The sequence below is a fragment of the Ascaphus truei genome, chromosome 2, assembly GCF_040206685.1.
Source record: "Ascaphus truei isolate aAscTru1 chromosome 2, aAscTru1.hap1, whole genome shotgun sequence".
In the NCBI taxonomy this organism is placed as follows: domain Eukaryota; kingdom Metazoa; phylum Chordata; class Amphibia; order Anura; family Ascaphidae; genus Ascaphus; species Ascaphus truei.
The window spans coordinates 141,203,270-141,225,161 of NC_134484.1; the positions used below are offsets into that span (position 1 = coordinate 141,203,270).

General features: G+C 42.0%; 1 protein-coding gene across 1 annotated transcript in view; it reads right to left on the reverse strand.

Moving 5' to 3' along the window:
* The window catches only part of LAMA1 (laminin subunit alpha 1), a 190,397-nt gene that overhangs the window by 80,392 nt on the left and 88,113 nt on the right, over positions 1-21,892 (reverse strand). The window contains exons 16-23 of the mRNA XM_075585330.1: positions 20,992-21,102; positions 20,770-20,897; positions 20,412-20,498; positions 16,941-17,152; positions 14,809-14,915; positions 14,233-14,413; positions 12,766-12,902; positions 11,035-11,271 (exon numbers count right to left, since the gene is read on the reverse strand). Coding sequence (XP_075441445.1) covers positions 11,035-11,271; positions 12,766-12,902; positions 14,233-14,413; positions 14,809-14,915; positions 16,941-17,152; positions 20,412-20,498; positions 20,770-20,897; positions 20,992-21,102 — 1,200 coding nt within the window. The remainder of the gene's footprint in view (positions 1-11,034; positions 11,272-12,765; positions 12,903-14,232; positions 14,414-14,808; positions 14,916-16,940; positions 17,153-20,411; positions 20,499-20,769; positions 20,898-20,991; positions 21,103-21,892) is intronic.

Sequence of the window (21,892 nt, forward strand, 5' to 3'; positions counted from 1 at the left end):
CCCAGGTGTTTAGAAATTGGGGTATTTTCTTTTGGAGCAGAGCGGTCAGTTTCTCCATTGACATAACTTCGTTAATTCTGCTAGTGACAGTGGTTCTAGAGGGAGCTCTGGTCTGCTTCCAAGCGGCAGCGATGGAACACCTGGCTGCCGTCAGTATGGCCGTTATAAGTCTGGACATCGGTGGATGGAGATCATCAACAGGTTTGTTCAGCACCAGGGTCACCGGGTCTAGGGGTAGGGTTAGTCCCGTGACCTCTCGTATGAGCCTCTGGATCATGGCCCAAAATTTCTGGATCTCCGGACATGACCACCAAATGTGGGCCATGTCCCCCTTTTGACCACATCCCCTCCAGCACAGATCAACTGCGCCTGGGTAGATCTGGCTCAGCCTAGCGGGGGTCAGGTACCATTGGAATAGAATTTTGTATATATTTTCTTTTATTGTTGTGCAAATTGAGGTTTTAGAGGCTTGCTCCCAGATCTCCTCCCAGTCCTCCGGATCTATTGAGAGGCCCAATTCCTCGGACCATCGTTGCATATATCTATGGTTGGGTGGGCCAGACTGGGGTACTAATCCTTTATATATTTGAGAGATCAGGCCTTTTTGATAGGTTGTTTTGGCGCAGAGGGTTTCAAATCTGGTTAATTTAGGAAATTTGGAAGTTGGTGAGAGGGATAGGAGAAAATGTCTCACTTGCAGATATTTAAATAGGTGGAGGCCCTGTATCTCGTATTTGTCCCTAATCACCTGATAAGTAGCGATCTCATCTTTCCGCAGCAGATCGGCCACCATCCTAATGTTGTGACCCTGAAATTGGTCAAATTGGCTTGGAGAACACCCTGGAGGGAATTTGGGGTTTCCAAAGATGGGGGTGAGCTGTGAGGGGGATGCTACCAGACCGTACTTCCCTCTACATTTAAGCCATACCTCCCACGTGCATCTCATTGCTCCCAGGGCAAACCTTGGTGGTTTATCCCCTCTGCTGCCAGTGGGCCACATTGCCATTTGGAAGGAGAGGGGGTAGGCGTAGTGAGACTCTATCTCTAACCAAGAAGCTAGGGCCGGGTCGCAATTCCAAACTACAGCCTGCTTCAGCTGTGCTGCGATGTAGTATTTTGCAATGTCGGGGACCCCCACACCTCCTCTTTCTCTAGACGAGAGCATCACTGACCGAGGGACTCTGGGCCTTTTGTCATTCCAAATAAATTGGAGAATTAGAGACTGCATGTTTTTAAGCGCTGTTTGTGGGACCGGGATTGGAAGGGTTTGGAAGTTATATAACAGTCTTGGGAGAACGTTCATTTTTACTGCCGTGATTCTCCCAAACCACGATATTTGGTGTTTTTTCCAGATCTCTAGGTCTTTTTTGATCTGGTTAAATAGAGGTGGGTAGTTATATTGGTATAGGGAGCTGTAGGAATTAGAGATTTTAACACCTAAGTATTTAATGTGGGTGGAGCTCCATCGATATTTATAGTTGGCTTGTATAAGGGTCCAGTCCTGGGGGGGGAGGGATAAATTTAGGGCCTCAGACTTGTCCATGTTTACTTTGTAGTCAGATACTTGGCCAAATTGAGTCAGGTGTCGTTGAAGGTTAGGGAGGGAGGTATGGGGGTTCGCGAGGGTCAAGATCACATCGTCTGCAAACAGCGAAATTTTGTGTTCTCTAACTCCAATTTGGATACCTTTTATATTGGGTTCGTCCCTGATCTTGGCTGCTAGGGGCTCTATAGTTAAGGCGAATAATAGAGGGGAGAGTGGGCAGCCCTGTCTAGTCCCATTTCTGATCTTTATTGGATCCGAGAACCCACCTGCCAATTTGACATATGCTGTTGGGTTATGGTAAAGAGCTCTCACTCCTTCCAGGAAAGGTCCTGAGAATCCAAACCTCAGCATGGTCTGGTCTAGGAAGGACCACTTGATCCTGTCGAACGCTTTTTCAGCGTCGAGGCTTAGAATCATTGCTCTGGTCCCAGTGAGATTCACGTGGTCTATTATATCCACTATTTTACGTGTGTTGTCGGAGGCCTGTCTTCCGGACACAAAACCTACTTGATCTACATGTATGAGTCTAGGGAAAATTGGGTTTAGCCTGTTTGCCAGGATCTTACTGTAGATTTTGAGATCGGTATTCAGCAGGGATATAGGCCTATAATTCCCGCAGAGGAGAGGGTCTCTTCCCTCTTTGTGAATAATCGCTAGGTTTGCTGCTGTGATAGTAGAGGGTATCGGCTCTCCTTGTAGGAACGAGTTGTACATTTGGAGGAGGTAGGGGGATAGGATAGGTAAAAACAGTTTATAATAGCTATTAGAAAAGCCATCTGGGCCCGGGGTTTTTGCTATCTTAAGGGATTGTATGGCTTGGGACAGTTCCTCTTGATTTATTGCTTTGTTTAAGCTCTCAGTCTCTTCTGGGGTGAGTGTGGGAAGGCTACACTGCTCTAGGTATTGGGTTATTTTAGTGATATTAACTGGGTCCTGGTCTGGGGGATGGAGGTTATACAGGTCTGAATAAAATTTCGCGAACTCTCGTGTTATCTCCTTCTCTAGATAAGTGACCTGTCCTTTATCCGTCTGAATTTTTGCGATCTGGGCTTTTGCTCTGGCACCCCTTAACTTCGAGGCCAGGAGCTTGTCGGCTTTGTTGCCTTTGTCAAAGTATTTTTGTTTAGACCATCTGAGGGCTTTTTCAACTTCCTCTAGCTGTGTATGTTTGAGGGCAGCTCTGGCTAGAGTTAGTTGCTTTAGTGTCGTCTTGGAGGTTGAGATTTTATGTTGGGCTTCTAACTGGGAGATTTTTTCTGTAAGCTCTTTTTGGAGTTTGAGTTTTTTTTTTTTTTTGTATGAGGCCATAGAAATTAAGTCTCCCCTGATAGTGGCTTTATGCGCCTCCCATAACATAGCTGGGGTTGAAGCAGTGCCTTTGTTATACTTAAAGAAAGATACCAACTTTTGGCGAATTGAGGTCTCGGTGTCGGGGCAATTAAGAAGGGAGTCATTGAGCTTCCATTTATATTGGGCATGTTTGATAAATGGGAGGGATAATAAAAGATCAATGGGTGCGTGGTCGGACCATGTGATCGGCCCGATGTTGGACTGGGAGGAGGCCTGGAAGACGTTACTGGTGCCCAGAAAATAATCGATCCTCGAGTAGGACTGATGAGGGGTGGAGAAGAAAGTGTAGTCCCTCTGGCCCTGGTGCTGAGCCCTCCATATATCGATCAGTGAGTAACTTTCCATAATATCCCGGAATTGCTTAGCCTTTTTCTGGGCCTGAGTACTGCTCTGGGAGAGTGTGTGGTCTGGGCTTGTTTGGCCGGGGCCGGATTTATCATTTTTGTAAGAGGCCACCATATTAAAGTCTCCTCCAATGATCAGAGAAGATAGAGATTGTTGGTCTAGGGTTTCTAGTAGGCTGTTCAGGAATTGAATTTGATTGGAATTAGGGGCGTATACATTGACAATTGTGATCGGGGACCCTGCCAAAGTGCCCTGGAGTATGAGCGAGCGTCCTTCGGGGTCTTGGTGAGATTTTGTCAGTACAAATGGGACCCCAGCCCTAAAGAGGATAGCTACTCCTCTTTTTTTGCTAGGAGATGAGGCGTAGTATGCCTGGGGGAATACATTTTTAAATGTGTTGGGGGGCGTCTGGGTGTTAAAATGCGTTTCCTGTATTAGGACTATATCGCCTCGGGATCTTTTGAGATCTGTGAGGACTAGTTTCCTCTTTTTTACAGAGTTAAGGCCTTTGGCGTTGATTGAAATTAGTTTAATGGAGGCCATTGTTTTTCTTATGGTGTTTTCAGGGCACTAGGCCCTGTGACTCCTATTTTTCCCATGTCAGGAGTTCGGAACCGGGGGGCGACGGATAGACCTGAACCCTCGGTAGAGGGGGTCGCGGAGGGAGGGTTTGCGCTGGGGATAGGGGTAGTAGGGGAGGGACACATATAAGGGGGGGGAAAACTGGGTGGGCCTTGAGTAGGCCTATAAGAGGTAACCTTTGACACTTTCGTGAAAAAGGAGGTGGGGCGGGGTGCCCCTGGGGGGACTTCCGGAGACATGGGCCTGTCTCGGAGCACTGTGTTAGTCCCTAGACCCTCCATTCTGTAAATGGGGGGGACCACTAGTTGGGGGGGTGGGCATGGGTAGTTTCTTTGTTTCTAGTGGTAATTAGGGGCGTACCCTTATCTAGGTTGGTCCTGGTATACTAAGTACCTGAGATGACTCTTTGACCCGCTTACTCTGAGGCTCTGTATGTGTTTACCTGGGTTAAGCATATGTAGTCACTTAGTTCGCTAAATAGCTTATAATAGGGAGGGGGGGAGGGGGGGGGAGCAGGAGGGGTACTAGGGCAGAGGATGGGGGGGGGGTAGGGAGGGGGAGGGGAATCCGCAGGGGATACATATTCACATAACATTTGCAACAGTATCGTACATTTGTATGCCATCCTACTAATATTGAGAGAGAGAGGGGGACCTCTTAATATACTGGCTCCCCTCTAGTTCTGCATTTTGTCGTCTCGTCGCTGACTTCTTGTTTCATATATGGGGGGGAAAAAAAAGGGGGGTGGGGAGGTGCAGAGGAGGGTGGTGGGGGGGTGCAGAGGGGGAGGGGGGGGGGGGAAGGGGGTGGGACGCCTGTTGAGTTCGTATACGTGGGGGGGGTGGAGGAGGGGGGGTATAGGGGGGGGGGGTGGGAAGAAGGAGGGGGAAAGGAGGGGAGGGGGGAGGGGGGTGATAGTAGTAAAAAGAGGGGGGAGTATTTATTATGTGAGAGTTTAGGCGACATTATATCTGTGAGGTTCTTTTGACTGAAAGTCTCAGTCTGAAATCTAATGGGAGAGCGCCCTCACATGGTCAAGTCTGGTATGTATTGTTCCTTTCAATTTTACTGTACCCGGCAGACTCCTAGGCTGGTGCTGGATGCTGTTCATTCTCCTGTGTTCTTTCACCGGCTGGACTTCAGTTTTCGCCCTCCAGGTAGGTAGGGGGGGGACCGGGGTTTCTTCAGCGTCTGTGGTCTCAGAGGGGGAGATGGGGGGGGGGGGGGGGGGGGGTTAGAGCGAGTGCGGGGGGAGAGGAGAAGGGAAGGGGGTGGGGGAGGTGAGGGTAAGGGGGGCAGAGATGTTTGGGGTACTCGATTCTGGTAGGGGATGGAGATTGTCTAGGGCGGTGGAGGGGGGGGGAAGGAGTGTGGGTGGGGGAAATGGGGCGTTCAAATGTTCTCTATGTGTTGTGCATGTGGCTGGGTCTGTGGCGTTGAGGGGGGTGGTGGGGGGGGGCGGTTTAGGCAGGGGGGGTGCACTGAGTATTCGGCTGGAGCGGGATTGGGAGAACAGTGGGGGGAGCATTACGGAGTGTGGGTTGGATGGGAGGGGGGGTCTGGGGAGTGTTCTTTGGGGGTCTGGGACTCCCCGGGGTAAACACTGTGGAGCTGCGTTTAGTAATTTATTTATTTATTTATTTTTTTTTTTGCCGTACTTTACCCTTCTTCCGCTGTGTCCCTAAGAGGGCTCCGTCCCTCCCCTCTGCGTGTCCTGCTCCCCGAGTCTCCTGTTAAGGTAAGTAGGGGACATGGGGGGGGGATGCCTGCTTTTGGACTCGTTGCAGAGGGGGAGGGAGGGGGGGCGGGGCTAGGGAAAGCTTATGGGAAGCTCAGGGGTGAGGTTTTGAATCGGGGTAGTGTTCTGCTGGGGGGGAGAGGGGGGGAGAGAGAGCGGGGGGAGAGAGAGGGGGGGAGAGAGAGAGGGGGGGAGAGAGAGGGGAGGGACGCGAGGGGAGGTGGGACAGGGGTGGGGGTGGGGGAGAAGGGCTAAAGTACATGCATGTGGGCTGGAGCTGTTTGTGGGGAGGTGTGGGGGGGGGGGAGGTTGTTGGGGTGGGGGGGGGGGGCGTGATTCTTTCTGCAGGTATCGTGGAGTTATGTAGGTAGAAGCCTCAGGGGAACAGGTAAAGGGGGAAGCGGCACAGTCCCGAGCTTTCTGGTGATGTCATCTCAGCTGGGCTGGGTGTCAGAGCGGCTTGTCTTGTGCTGTTGTCTTTTCCTCTTTAGGATCCTGATGGGGTCTTGGACGTCTTCTGCTGGGCTAGGCGTTCTGAGGACCTGGAACCGCGTTGATGTGGGGGTAGATTGGCTTCCTCGTCGTCCTCGTCTCGGCCTCGTCTCTGGATGGGTGGTAAGTCCAGGAGTCGCAGGAAACCCGGTGCGTCATCAATGTGGGTGATAGTATGGAGCTTACCCTTAGCAAGAACGCTTAGTTTAAAGGGGAAGCCCCATCTATAGCGCACATTGTGGTTTTGCAGGTGCTGGGTCAGCGGCTTAAGATCTTGTCGACGGAGGATAGTTATTCTGGATAAGTCGTTGTATATTTGAAGCTGCTCGCCTTGGAACGGAATTTGGTTCATTCCTCTGCTTTTGTTTATTATTTTCTCCTTGGTGGTGTATGAGTGGAAGCGAGCGATGACGTCTCTGCGTCTCTTTGGGTCTTCTCGTCGTGGACCGAGGGCTCTGTGGGCTCGGTCTAGCTCCATGTCTTCCTTTTTTAGGTCTGGTACCAGGTGCTGGAAGAGATCCTGAAGGTAAGATGTGAGTGCTTCTGCGGGAACCGACTCAGGGATGTTCCGGAACCTTAAGTTCTGACGTCGGTCCCGGTTCTCTTGGTCCTCTAATCCATCCTTTAGGCGGTTTATCTCCTGGTTAAGTCGGTTAATCTCGTCCTCGGCCGAGGACTGAACCGCTTCTATTTCCTCCACCCTGCTCTCCAGGGAATCTGTTCTTTGGGAGATTTCGGTGATATCCTTTTTCATTTTATTTATAGCACTATTAAAGTCTTGGCTGACATCTTTTCTGAGTTTGGAGAACATTTGGGTCATATAGTCCTCCAAAAAATCTTTAGTGATCAGGTGGCTAGCTGTGATGTTCTCCGGGATCTGCTGCTCGCGGGCGGGAGTGCTTGCCACGCTGGGGTCGGCGCCATCTTGGCTCAGCTCCTCCTGGTCCCCCGGGCGCTTCGACGGCGTGAAATAAGCTGAGACACTCTGCATGGGTCCCTTTTTTTGGTGCTTAGCCATGCTTGAGCTTAGCTCTTAGTGCCCTCTCGTTTTGGTGAGTTTTGTAGTGGTTTTTGTGCTCGTTCTAGCACCTTTTCATGGAGGGGAATAGGGAGCTCCGAATCAGGCTGGCATGTGGTGTGACGTCACCACCGGAAGCCCCACAGGTATAGTTTTAATATTTATGTCACTAGGGGACAGAGCATTCTTTAGATTTTTTGCTCTTCTATATATGAACCTTGGGAACTTAGAGATATGTGTTCCCAAAATTGGGTCATTTGACAGGATTGACCAGTGCTTTTTTACAATCCTCTCTATATGTGAAGTCATAGAATTATAGTTTGTAATAAAAGCAACATTACATTTTTCCTCACTTACAGTTTGTTTCTTTTGATGTTTAGTTTTTGGAACTAGCATTTGATTCCTATCTATTTTTCTCACCCTATCAAGATCATCAGTTATTTTTTTGATGATCTTGATAGGGTGAGAAAAATAGATAGGAATCAAATGCTAGTTCCAAAAACTAAACATCAAAAGAAACAAACTGTAAGTGAGGAAAAATGTAATGTTGCTTTTATTACAAACTATAATTCTATGACTTCACATATAGAGAGGATTGTAAAAAAGCACTGGTCAATCCTGTCAAATGACCCAATTTTGGGAACACATATCTCTAAGTTCCCAAGGTTCATATATAGAAGAGCAAAAAATCTAAAGAATGCTCTGTCCCCTAGTGACATAAATATTAAAACTATACCTGTGGGAGAAAAAAGATGGTTAAATATTAAAAAACCCTGTGGAAACTTCAAATGTGGAAAATGTTCAGTGTGCAAACACTTACATTCTAATAGTAAAACTTTTGTGTGTCCAAAAACTGAGGAAATTTTTGAAATATCTGATTTTATTAATTGTAATTCGGATCATATTGTATACTTAATTGAATGCCCGTGTGGCTTGTTCTATGTAGGGCGCACTAAACGCCAATTAAAAACACGTATACAAGAACACATACGAAATATAAAAAATGGTCTGTTAACTCATAGCCTCTCTAAGCACTATGCCTTACATCACAATAAAGACCCCATGTCCCTGCGCTTTAAGGGTATCAAACACGTCCCTAGGAGCAGAAGGGGTGGGGATAGGGTTAAGGATTTATCCTTTCAAGAGACCTTCTGGATATATAAATTGGGCACATTATATCCGGGAGGTCTCAATGAGGATATAGATATATGGTCCCTTTACTGACTACCTCACACTGGTGATATAGTTAGGTTATGCATTTTAAATAACATCTATATTCTGAGCTGGCACATTTTAAAAAATTTGTAAAAATTTTTATAAAAATTTTTTTTTTTTTTTTATAAATAAACATTTTATTAATTCTAATTTAATGGTTTTAAGGTATCTATGGATTTTTTAGCTCGTGCTTCCTTTTCAAATACTTTTGTTGGTGTTTATTTGAATCACTTTAAATGTTCTAACACATCTACAAATATTAGTGTGTACTAATTCTTTTTTTCTTCATTTTAGAGTCATCTTTTTATGAATTGTTTGTCATTATATGTTTAAATAAAGTTGATTTTAGTTTTTTTGTTAGGATGCATTCTCTGTTGCCATGGAGCTTTCTGACTCCTCCCCGTTGTGTTGCGATTGGCTCAAACCCTAATTGAGGGACTAATCAGTGACGCTGGAGGGGTATATAAAATGCCAATAGACTCATTAGTCTTTATTCCCTGATGAAGAGACCCTCTGTGGTTTCGAAACGCGTTGGATTGAGAACATTTGCGAACCCTCTATATCCCAGCACTCCCAGAGAACCGATCCGGTGTCCTGCAGACTTGCGACGAAGTCTCGCGATCTTGTGACGTCACAGACCCGGAAGTGCTCGACCAGGACGAAAAACCGCGTGTACTCCGCTGCTCCGTTACATACGAGACTCATGCAGTGACGGGCACAACGCATACAAGCGGAGGTCTTTTTCTGGACTGCTGAAGCTGCATTAGCCTTCCCTTAAGGCGAGAGGCCAAAACACCAACGTTTGGAGTGGAGACTTTCCAGGCCCTACACCGAGGTTATTGGAGTGAGAAGGAGAGAGCCACGAGACCATCACAGGCGTCCGTTGGTGTTTGGGTAACAATAACCCTGAAATGCTTGTTTAAATTTTGTTTTATGTACGCACAATACTTACCTTCTTATTTTGGTTACTAAAGATATCATTTAATGCACTATGAGCGTTGTGCGCTGTGTTTCTTGTTTTTTTGTGTGCATTTAGGGGGGACCAGAGCCATCCCTGGTGTCACAGCTGCAGACACTTCATATATTTCATACTATACACAAGGTCACCTATTTAATTGTATCACAAATATCACGTTATTTATACATTGTTGTTGCGCACTTTTCTTTTGTTCACCTTTTTCATCACTTTCCTATTTGCAGGACTATTTTTAGTAGGAGCAATCATCACAGAAAGTAAGTTAGGCATTTTTTTTTTTATTGATTCCAGATAGTAATTCTAAAAACATTAGCAATGTTTTCTCTGCTGCATATTCTTATTTAAAGATGCTTTATTCACTAAATTATTTGTATCTCTAATTTGTATGTATATGTATGTATGTATACTATGTATGTGTTTTGCATATTTGTAGAAATATGAATATGCATATTACTATTATAAACTATCACTCCTACCACAGGCGTACTTACATTTATATATTTCCTTAGCAGTTGAAATACCAAATTAGGCCGAGGTCCACAAAGGATGCCAAGTTTTAGCACGCCTCAGCTCCAATTCATGTGAATGGGAGGAAACGCATTAAAAAAAACTTAGCACCCTTTTGTGGATCTGGGCCTTAGTGAGATACTGTATTTCAGTAGATGGGTGTAGTTCCCCTATATTCCAGCAAGTGGCAATATTTGAACGAATAAAAACAATATACAGTATTTAAAGGAGCAATCCAAGATGTTTTTTGTTGTTTTTTTTTTGTCTTTTTTTTTTTAATATATACAAGATTGAAACAGGGTGTCTTCGGAGCTGAACCCCATTAATTTTATCTCCGGGGACACCCTACTTCCGGAGATACTTACCTCCGAAAGTGGTGCTGTTATATCTGCAGCTTTCAGCTTCCTCGTCACATGGACCAATAGGAAGCTGCAGCTGATGATGTCATGGCTTCCTATTGGTCCGCAGGGCCCGGGAGCTTTGAAAAGCAGACATGTAGTGAACCCTGGAGTGGCTACCGACACCCCCTACGGAGGTTTATACCTCCGGAAGCAGGAGGTTCCCCGAGCTGAAATTAGTGGGGTTCAGCTCCGGAGACCCCCTGCTTCAATTCTGTATTAAAAAGAGAGAGAGGAAAAAAAAACGGGTTGGATTGTCTCTTTAAAATAATGTTTCTAAAAAAAAAAAACTGTCATGAAAATATTGGGGTTTCAACCACGAGATCACATTAAGAAAATGAGCACATGGGTGGCATTGGTTCTGGTCTCCCCGAACATAGCCCCTTCCATTTCTCCCTAACTTAGAAAATCCTATCACTGTATTTGTTTTCTTTCACATGCTCATCTATTAAACAAGAATACTAATTAGGTTGTAATACAGTATGTGAAGTTATAATTTAAAATGAAAGTGTTTATATCACCCACTGCTTTCAAACAATTAACATCATTTCATAAATAAAATTTTACTAAAATGTAGTCTCTTCTGGGGTGTTGATGAATCTGAAACTACTTGCAGTACATTTTATTTAGGTACTGTCAGATAAATAACTATTCAATATGAGTATTATTATATTCCCCTGGTTAATCATATCCTTCACTCACCAGCAATGGGATTTTATTTTATACTTTCATGGAGTGTGCACAATGTTTTTGATACTTGTGCGAATACGATAAATGCATAACAGAAATACGTGAGTTCGAACAGAATGTAAACATCTCGACGTAGAAACTGTTTCAGGAGACCACAAACACATAGAGGTAATTTACCTTACACGCACAGACACCAGTGTCTTCCTCACAGCTGCACACCTTTTGTGCTTCATCACACCACGCAGTCTGTGTTCCGCTGGAATCACAGTCACACGAAATACAGTCGGGGTAGTTTCTGAATCCAAATAAACAAGCATTGCAGGTCTGCCCGCCAAACTCATCTCTGCAAGGACACTGGCCAGTTGACAGGTTACACTGGAGACTGTTTGAACCACCCAGGCTGCAATTGCATTCCTAAAATGAGACAAGTTAGGAATATGAACAGATTATTGCCCACGGCATGATGTTTGTCCTCAGCTCTGTATCAACAGTGTGTCTCTAATTTCAATAGAAACATTGGGATTCACAGATAATAATTTTGGAAGGACTGTAGTTGGAAGCTACATATTTGCACTTTGCAAGCTGAGTCATTTAAATAGAAATCATTTAAATAACAGCGGTGTCGCTGAAGGATCAAAAAAATGCTCTTGCCTTATAACTCCTTGTGTATATGCCTCCATGGTAAGTGTAGTAAACATGAGGCTGTTACTCGTTTCTTTGATACGTCACAAATTAGAATATTGTTGCATTTTGTGGCTGCCACTTTACAACATCACTCAATAACTTAAAAGTTGTATCAGCTGATCATTGATCAACTTTGGAGTATTTTGTCACAAACTTGATGAATAAAGGAAACAAATATTCGGTGCTAGAAGTGTCTGCAACCCTTTTAGAAAATTATATATTGAAATATCCCTCACTGCAACATTAATTGGATTGCCAAAAGAAAGGTGTCCACAAATCAGGATTAGGGCCCTTGAACACAAAGTTCTTACCTTGAAACCTTGTGTTTCAGCTTCTGAAAGTCCTTTAGCCTATATAAGTTATTTGCGACTTTTGAAGCATTATCCGAAAATATATAAAAGGATTGAAGCACTCAAAGTATTTACATATAAAATGTATTAATTAATTTTTAGTAATATGTTCATGCATTTTATATGAATCTAAATATCTGGGAAACTTTGCTATTCCTAGACATAGTTATAGTTGCTGGGTTTGCCACAATGCACTAGCATGTGTTATACAATTCAATCCATGTTAAAGTAGTAATTCCGCATATATTTTTTTTCTACCAATTTTTCTTTTTACGTTGATAAGAAGCAGGGGGTCTCCAGAGTTAAACCACGTTTATTTATGCTCCGAGAACCCCTGATTCCCCAGATACTTACGGGGGAAAGTGCTGCCGGTAGCGTTCCCTAAAGAGAAAACAACATGGAGGTGTAAATTTCCCACATCGCACGTGCCAATAAGAAGCAACAATATCATCCATCTCGCCTTCCCATTGGCACGCGTGACGCAGGCATTTAAACCTCCATTAAGTACCGGTGGCACCTTCTCCGGAAAATATCTCGGGAAGCAGGGGTTCCCCCGGAGCTAAAATAAACACGGTTCAGCTCCGGAGACTCCCTGCTTCCCACTTATATAAAAGTGAGGTCAAGGTGGGACTGCTCTTTTAAACTCGCATTGATAAATGATGAACCCACCACGAGATCCAAAAATACACGTTTACCAAGCAATTTATGTATACAATTCAAATAATGAGGAAAAAAAGGGTACATTTTAATCATTAGCATGTATACAAATAATTACTGAGACTGAAAGCTACTGTCGATTAGTTGGTGAAGAAAGGACATACTACTTGCTAATCGGTTTCAGCTACTTTCAGGACTTTCATATCCTACTTCATACCAAGCATCCAAGTTCAGGATCATGTCCCCAGTAGTTGGCTTCACATGATTCACATTTAGGCCCGCGTGTTTGAGGAGGGCAGATGCACTTGCCAGACTCAGGTTCACAGTTATTCTGAGTGTGCGCACAATCACAAGCTATGGACAAAAACACACATAGGTTGATCTCATCCAAACAAAGCATAACCACTAATATTAGACATGGATTACTACTTCTGGTGGAAAAATAGCTAGTCCTACAATCGTTCATGTTTAGGAATCCATTTATGATAGAACCTATCATTTCCCTTACATCTGTGCCATTCTTTTATTGTTCCCATCATACACAGTGTGACAGGCCATTTCCCCAGTTTAAAAATGCAGCCCACAAAGTCTGTCTGTAGCTGATGAGTTCGGCAGACAGCTGGTTAATTTCAGCTAGAGTCAATTAGCTAGTCTCCCCTGGCTCATTAAGCAGGTTTAAGTGTGCTGCACAAACTGCATGGGGTACCAGACAACGAGACCCTCTTTTCCAGGACGCAGTGGACCCTGCATCCTGCCAGAAGGTACACCCCACGGACACCAACCCAGACCTAGAGACTGATGTAAAGTGCCCCTTGCTTACAGGTACCTCTTTGGACTTTGGGGTCAGAGGTTGGCCAGAAGCCTAGCCTCCCAGCCCTGCAGATAGGGACTGGGAAGTGTGAGTCCGCCCTTACAAAGGGATGGGCCTGTTGTTATTGTTTTGCATGCTTACAAGAAACTGTAATGTTGTGAAGCTACGGGCTAAATAAAAAGCCAATGTTTAATTTCCCCAATCTATGTCTCCATGGCTATACCTCTGCACTCATCTCCTACACACAGGTACATCCATAATCTTTCAGGTAGGCTGGTACATGCAATACAAGTATGTGTATCTAAATTAGGAGTAGTGTAAGACTCCAATGAAGTTCAGATCAGTGTAACTTTGGACTAACCACTTTATCTATCAGTACTTATGAATGTAAGGTCTCTTAAGATGTGATGAATTATAACTATACTGAACCTGCTGTAATAATTCACAAAACACTATGAGGTGTCATTGACATTTAGGGGGGTCTTCATTAAACTGTGACCGTTTCTATAGGGGCACAAGACACTAATAAAAAAAATCCTAACTTTACAAATGTTATTTTTTTTATTTGTGTTCTGTTTTTTCTTTATTCCCAAAACAGAACAGCAATTAATAACTAGGGCTTGTTGAAGTAGAATAATATGAGAATGATTAAATGATCTAAAAAAAAGTTAACCGTTTACCAGTACTGTACTTAATTCTGCTTTCTACTTTTTGTTTAATCCCTTGACTGCCAAATTAGTGTGTGTCAGTCTGATGAGCCACTAACCGCTCAAAAGAATACCTTTTAGGGGAAAGTAACCTAGGCAGAGCGCATAATATAATTACTGTATCAGTGGAAACAAAGAACTTCTTGTAACAATGATTTGAACTTACGTGTACAGCCACCGTCCTGGAATGCATAAAATCCATGAGCACAAATGTCACACTTCACACCAGCCACACCAGGAACGCAGGGGCACTGCCCGACATCATTACAAGCCTCAGAGATGGAGCCTGATTGACTGCAGTTACAGGGAAGGCAGCCAAGCCCAGTGGTCAAGCCATAGTATCCATTCTGTGGGAGCAAAAATGAAGATCATTTAATCGTGATGAGTGATGGAAAAATGACATGTCTGGAAGATTTGTTTTTTAGGATTTCTCTTTGGCATGTACCTGTTACTTATATTTAATATTTCTTATTCATTGACTATAACAGACTGACGGTTTTGTGCTTGTACTTTAGAAGCTTAGGACCTGCTGAACTGAAGTTTCCCCAGTGTTTTCTTTATTCATTTGATTGTAATATAAACAAATGAAATAGACAAACTTCCAGATAGTTGTTTTTTTAAGCTAAATAAAAAAAAATGTATCTCAGGAGCATTACAACTTTTAATTAAATTGTACAGCATAGTTACTGTTTAAATACATATAGTTCAATAATAGCTGACTGCACTGCAGTCTGTTTCTTACCAAGCATTGATCACATCTTTTTCCCGAAACATTTGGTTTGCACTCACACACGCCGGTCTCATGGTGGCAGGTGCCAGAAACTGAGCTATCTGGGTGGCATCTACAGGCTTTCAGACAGAAAACAAGTTAACACAAATAAATATATTTATATATTTACATACATGTATACACTACTTTGATTATTTTGAAGGTTCCACTGTTTAAGTGAATGTATTAAATTACATTTTAAGGTGTAGATCCTCCGAAAATAAACCATTGGCCGAGACATGTTTCAGAAATATGGATGATTGATGCATTTAAAAAAATAATAATAATAATATACCTATCAGATGTCTACAGACGTAGACAACGTTATTGCACCAGTTATCATGCATTAAGACACTAATTTTGTAAGTCTCTGCTTCATTTAATTTAAAATCTCATGACACCAAGTTAAAACTTGCACCAACGGAAGCTCGTTATCATGTGATAATGAGAGCAATAATAATGGTTACATCTGTATTTCAAAATCACTTTTAAAAGTTATTTGTAAACACAAAATCTGAAACTTGCCCCTTGTGTATAATGTGACTATGGGTTATATTAACTATGCGGTGCTATACAATAAGACATCTTCCAGCACGAGAAGACATCTTTGTCTTAATATTTAAACTATTTAAACGATTGAAACTGCAGGGAGGCTATGTATATAAATTAAATAATCTGTCTATAGAAAATGAGGTTATAACTAAACTGAGGTGCATCCTCTTGCACTCTTTGTGCTGACTGTCCTGTAAATTAAATAAAGAATAAGATTAATGTTACACCACCGCTGAGTGGACCCTTTCTGAGTATTTGAGAAATCAGTGTTTTTAGACATGGTTGAATACAATCAGCAAAGAATGCATTATGGATTGATTGGAATTCAGTAAATAAAGAATGTACTAGCTGATGCTTAAGAGCACTGCGATTAACTTAATACATGCATGTATTTTCCTGACAGAAAATGTTTACTGCCTAAGTCTTTCGGATTTAATAAAAATAACACATTATAAAAAGCACAAGAAAAGCAAATAGAACCTAGAGCGAGAGGAAAAATGTATTGTACTGCTAATGCTCAATATATTGAGTACATTTTTTGTATGTGATCCTAATATTAATTACAATCAGCTAATAGGGTTTTGTTACATGCACATTCAATTGAAAACAAAATGTTTTTCAGAAGATCAACAAAGATCTACAAAGACTTGGGCAGGCCCTGTGTACAGCAATACTGATTCTCTCATAATACTGTACCCATCTTTATTTAAAGTACAAGAAGCTAAATAATAATATGTAAATAAAAAATTGTTCATAACAGATGTCAGGAAAAAAAACTGTACATATACTAATAGATGTAAGAGATCATGTTAGAGGGAGTTATGTTAGATTAAGAATTTCATATACGCAATGACAACGGCTTACGGCAGAATGTGAGGCGTAATGGATTTGATCTTGGACCATACAAGTCACAAAAGTTGGAGGTATAATTTTACCATCACCAGGACTACAGGTAAATTCTCTCTTCCTCTTGTATTTTAACTACTAGACAAACCGCACTGCTGCAGTGCTCCCCGCAGGGACAGGCGGATAACCGCACTTTGGTACACGCGCGACGTTGCCTCCGAGGGTTTGTTCTGCTGACATCAGGGAGTTTCTGTCAAGGAAGACCCCCTTTCATACTACTGAGTCTACATCATTGCATTCATTGCTATTCACTGCTGAATTTCAACTGGGAGAATGTGAGCTCCCAATCACGATTCCTGTATAGATTGCTTTATCTGTTTAGGCATATTATACTATTATATATTTTCTTCCCTATATATGGTGATACCTGCGCTCCCCACAAGCTTCTCCCCACTAGACAAATGAGTGTGTTACTACCAGAAGTAATCACAGCTCTGGCTAACCCTAATTATTTTCCGTGGTTCAAATTGCAATGATCTTTTCTCAAATACAAGTAATTGAGTCTGTAGGCCTCATTTTGCTCACTAATGTCAGTAATGTGGGACATTGTGCCTTACGTTCCTTTCCTTTATTCTGTGGCTAGCTGGTGAGTATGAGGGTAGCAATAGCAACAGTGTGAGCAGCACATAGATTGGCATGTCACTTACCAGTACAGTTTTTAGCAAAGACGGCATCCCCGTAGAAGCCATCTGCACATCTCTCACAGTGGCTTCCAGCTGTGTTATCAATACATTTAAGACACTCTCCTGTAACTGCATCACAATGGCCATTTTCAAATGGGTCTACATTGCCATTACAGTCGCAAGGAACACAAGATCCTCCAAGCACAGAAGGGTTTCCATGGTAACCATTTGCACACCTACAGTACAATTTAGTTAGAAAAAAAAGTATTTATCACGGGAATTACAAAAACATTGTGATATATACTCATAACAATGCAACTGCTATTAACAAACTAAAAAGGACACTGTCCGCTACAAAAACAGCTTCTAATAATGTCTTCAAATAAGAAAACACAGAACCATCTAGCTTGCTAGGTACCGTACATTCTCAAAACACACCACACGTGTGGCTATGTGTGTGTATATATGATGATGTTGATATACATATACACAGTATATGTATATCAACATCATAATTATCTTCAGCCCTTATCAATACTACACTGGACTATCTCATGTGGGAATGGTGAGATTCTTTTGAGCCATATACATATGTGTGCATTAGCCCCTCCGGAGTTACTGGACTGTTACACCTTGGACCTCACTTAAACCTTAGTCCCTCTGGTCTCTGTGGTCACATTTGGAACTTTCATCTGCCACTTCTCCAATTATACAGCAGCCTTCACCTTACTGCGTGCCTCATATATGATCAATTCTCCTCACTGGAAATACAGCTTATGATTGGCAACCTTTGTTCTTTATGCATTGTTTTTTACAATTGTTTTTTCTCTCCTTTATATATCATTGATTCAGGGAACTTGCTTGCCCTGGTTTTTAATAAAATTGTCTAATTATTGTACCTATTATGTACATTTGCGCTCTATTTTTTCCTTTGCACACTTGATTATGGATTAGGTTAATCCACACCTCCCACCTTGAGAAAGCGCCAGCCCCTTATGCGCGAAACGTACGTCGGCATGACGTCATCGCGTTGACGTCGTGTAGGAGGAATCACGGGTGAGGTTGTTCCTGAATATAGCTGGTAGGGTGGGCTAAGCTGGGTCTGAATGATGCAGGTATATTGTGCATATGTTAAGTGTACAAGCGTTCGATCGGAGCTGATTTAACAGTGTTATGTGTGTTCCCACTGGATGCTTATTGTGGACTGGGTTGTGACATTTTACCCATGTGAATTAATGTTGACTGGTATACTACCATTCGATACACTGCACCTTATGCTGGTTATATTCTGTTTACTTTAATTGCTGACTTGCATTGAGGTACCTACAGCATACTGTCTATCAGCTCTACCCATACCAGCACTGTATACTGAGACTAGGAATACTATTGCCCTATGCTTATTTATTCTTGTTTCCCAATAGTGTCTCATGTGAACAACCCCAATTAGGGTAGGGGATATACATTTATTATTCTGGATTTACCCTGAATATCCCTGAACCCGTATCCACCCGGTATACAAGTTTTAAGTGTATTTATTAGTTTTGAGTATGTGTTACTGCGTCGTATTTTGTTTAACAATAAAGTATTTATTATTTTCTGCCTATGGGCAGTTTTAGTGGTAATTGTCCTCCCACAGTGTTGGGAGCGGTTACTTAACGGTACCCTCTAGAGCCTAATTAACTGTATTTTGGTTGGGTATTTGAACCCTAAACACACTTTCAGTCTTGCTGTGCAGCTAACTAGGATCTTTTGCAGGAGAATCTCTGTCTCCTTGTATGTTTTTGTCTGTAATCCACACGTAGAGCAGGGCGGGCGGATCCCTGCGTTCCAGGCAACGCTGGGCGGTTCACAGGTATGGGAGAGTCTTGCATTATGCATACCATGTATTGTTTAATTTTGATTATGTGTTGCACCTGTGTGTTATGGGTTTTTGAGGGTATTTATATGTGTTCTAATTCACTCTGTATTCACATCACCTTGAGAAAGGTCCCGCACGTGGACCGAAACGTTGGAAAAGATGTCTTGTTATTACAATATATTCTTTTGAAAACCATTTGGAGTGCTGCCTCTGATATTCGTCTCTACACGGTATCATATTGCCTATTTGTGCTATACAGGATTTGTACCCAACATACTGATTTCCCAGACAGACTGCCTATTGTTCTTTATTTTTTGCTATATATATTTTATAGTCTACCACTTTTTCATCTATACACTTAATTTAATTTATTCACAAATCTTTATCTGAGCGCTGGTTTATTTGTTGTATATGTATATACATGTATCAGCGAGGACTTCTCCTGGCATCTGCAGCTCTCTCCTCTCCCTGCTTCATCAGACTAGGTCCACGTGTGCAGCTGTCAATTTGACTTTCGAGTGCAGAGAAGGGTCATGTGACCCTCCTCTGACCAATAACAGCCCAACAGTGAATACATTTTATATAATACACATGCAGGAATCGAACCCATGATCCTTCATATGCTAGTAGCAATTCTCTAGCTGCTACACCACTGGGTTGGTAGAGAGGAGAGAGCTGCAGAAGCCAGGTAAGTCAATAACGCATTGAATGTTATAAAAAAAAAAAAATCCTTGGAGATGTTTATAAATCAGGAGCCACACTCAGACCGCGTTATAAGCTGGTCCGCATTGTAGTGGATCGCACTATAATGGGGTTTAGCTATATATATATATATATATATATATATATATATATATATATACAGTGTTCGACAAACCTATACATTTGCACGCCCCGGGCGAGTGGATTTAACATCGTGGCGAGCTCCTATTGGCCCAAGCAGCACACGTGTGGTACTAGGTGGCGAGTAGATTTTTTTTGTTCGGCGAGTAGATTTTTTGGTGATTTGTCGACCACTATATATATATATATATATATATATATATATATATATATATAGTGGTCGACAAATCACCAAAAAATCTATATATATATACATATATACATGTGTATATATATATGTGTGTATATATACTGTATATGTATATGTATATCAACATCATCATTATCTCCAGCACTTATCAATTCACTGCTGGATGAAGTCCTCCCCAATGATCTTCTGGGTACTGTGGTTGCAAGCCTCTGTTCTCCACGTTGCTTCAACAACATTTCTGATTTCATCCACCCATCTAACGTTTGATTGTTGTTTTGGTCTTTTAATATCCCTTGGAATTCAGTCATGTAACCTCTTTGTCCAACGATGGTAATTTCTTTTTACAATATATCTGGCCTACTGTACATTTCGAGCAAGCTGAAGCAATTTTTCAGTTCTCGTTGAAATTCACCGTTATCGTTTTTGAGGTTATTAATGTTGATTATTTTTGCCTTCTTTTTAACCAGTGTCTATATAGTAGCCCTGTAGTACCGGAATGCCACTACCAGCATTGAAGAAATGTCATAAATTAAATGATAAAATCAGTACTTTTCAGATGAGACAGATTGGAACTCAGCACCAAGAAAGTAAAAGAAGCACTTACTTTTCACACCGTGAACCAGAATAACCAGGTGGACATTGGTCACAGATCTCATCACCTTCACTTGACAAATGACACGTTGGACTAAAACTGAAATAGGTGATATGAGCAAAGATGTAAATCCCATTTGTAATAAAACAGGAAAACAACAAATACCGTGGCAGATATTTCTGGCACAGAAAGGGCCAACAGAAAAATCAGTTTAGTAATAAAATACTATCTTTCGTGGAATTGAGTGCTCATGGGACTATCTCTGCAGTGGAATTTGCCTTACAGAATGTTTATTGCCGAACAGAATTTACCTGTTTAGCAGACAATGTTAAACATGTAATAAAAAGTGATAACAAATCTAGAATCTCACTTGTTGGAAGAGATGCTCAAAGGACAAGAACATAGTTGGCAATCATGAGGAGTTCCGTGGGAAGGATTTCCAAAGTAACCTGGCAAGCACTGGTCACAGTGAGGACCTATAGTATTGTGTTGACAATCCTAAGGAATACATGTCCACAAATTAGTATCAGAATCTTACTTATTAAGATTTACTCTACTGTATGTAAATAGAGACACTTTAACATTGACTTACAAAACATACACCGTGGATGTCACATTCAGTTGCATGGCCATTGCATTCACAAGGCTGGCAAATACCTCCAAAGAGGGTTCCACTCACTCGGTAGTGTCCAGGGCTACAAGACTGAAACAGAATAATTTTTCAGTTTAACACCTTTAATGATTAATAATACAACATTTTTAGGACCATCAACCTCCCCTCACAAGATGTGAAAAACTTTCAACTTAAAAAAGGCAATTAATGTCATTTCTACCCTGATTCTTTGTGGGTTGTAATACCTTTTAGTGGACAAACATAAGAGATCTTTGTAGTGTACACATAAAGATGAAACCTATGAGTTGGCGAAAAGCCATGTATACTTTAATTTCATCTATGAATAACTATTTTATTTTGCACTAAAAGACATCGCAACCTACAATGAATCTGCATTTCTACACAACCTAAAACAGCGACTAAAACGTCAAACTAACTTCCACCCATACATTAGTCGTCGTTTTGTGTCTAGGATTTAACACAATTAACTTATCAATTACTTAATGTCAGTGAAAAATCTGACAGCTTTTTTCCTTTAGTGGTAGACTCTAGTAAAACACTGCTTAATCACCCAGTGAATTTACTGTTGTATATACAAACTACAGTACAAATATTTAGTCTAGAGCAAAATGAGTGCTCGGCATGTATTTACGTGCTGTAATGTATCTTGTGTAACCCACTGCAATGCTTTGCAGACAAATGTCCCAATGGACAAGTGGACCACTGTACATAACAAAAAATGGTAAATACACAAACCATATATGTCCTTAAGAAGAAAGAAAATACTAACATGAAAAATAAATCACTGTATCCACAGCGTTAGCACAGAAGCAGCTGGAATGATAAAATCCTATATTAAAACCAAAGTTTTTAATACATA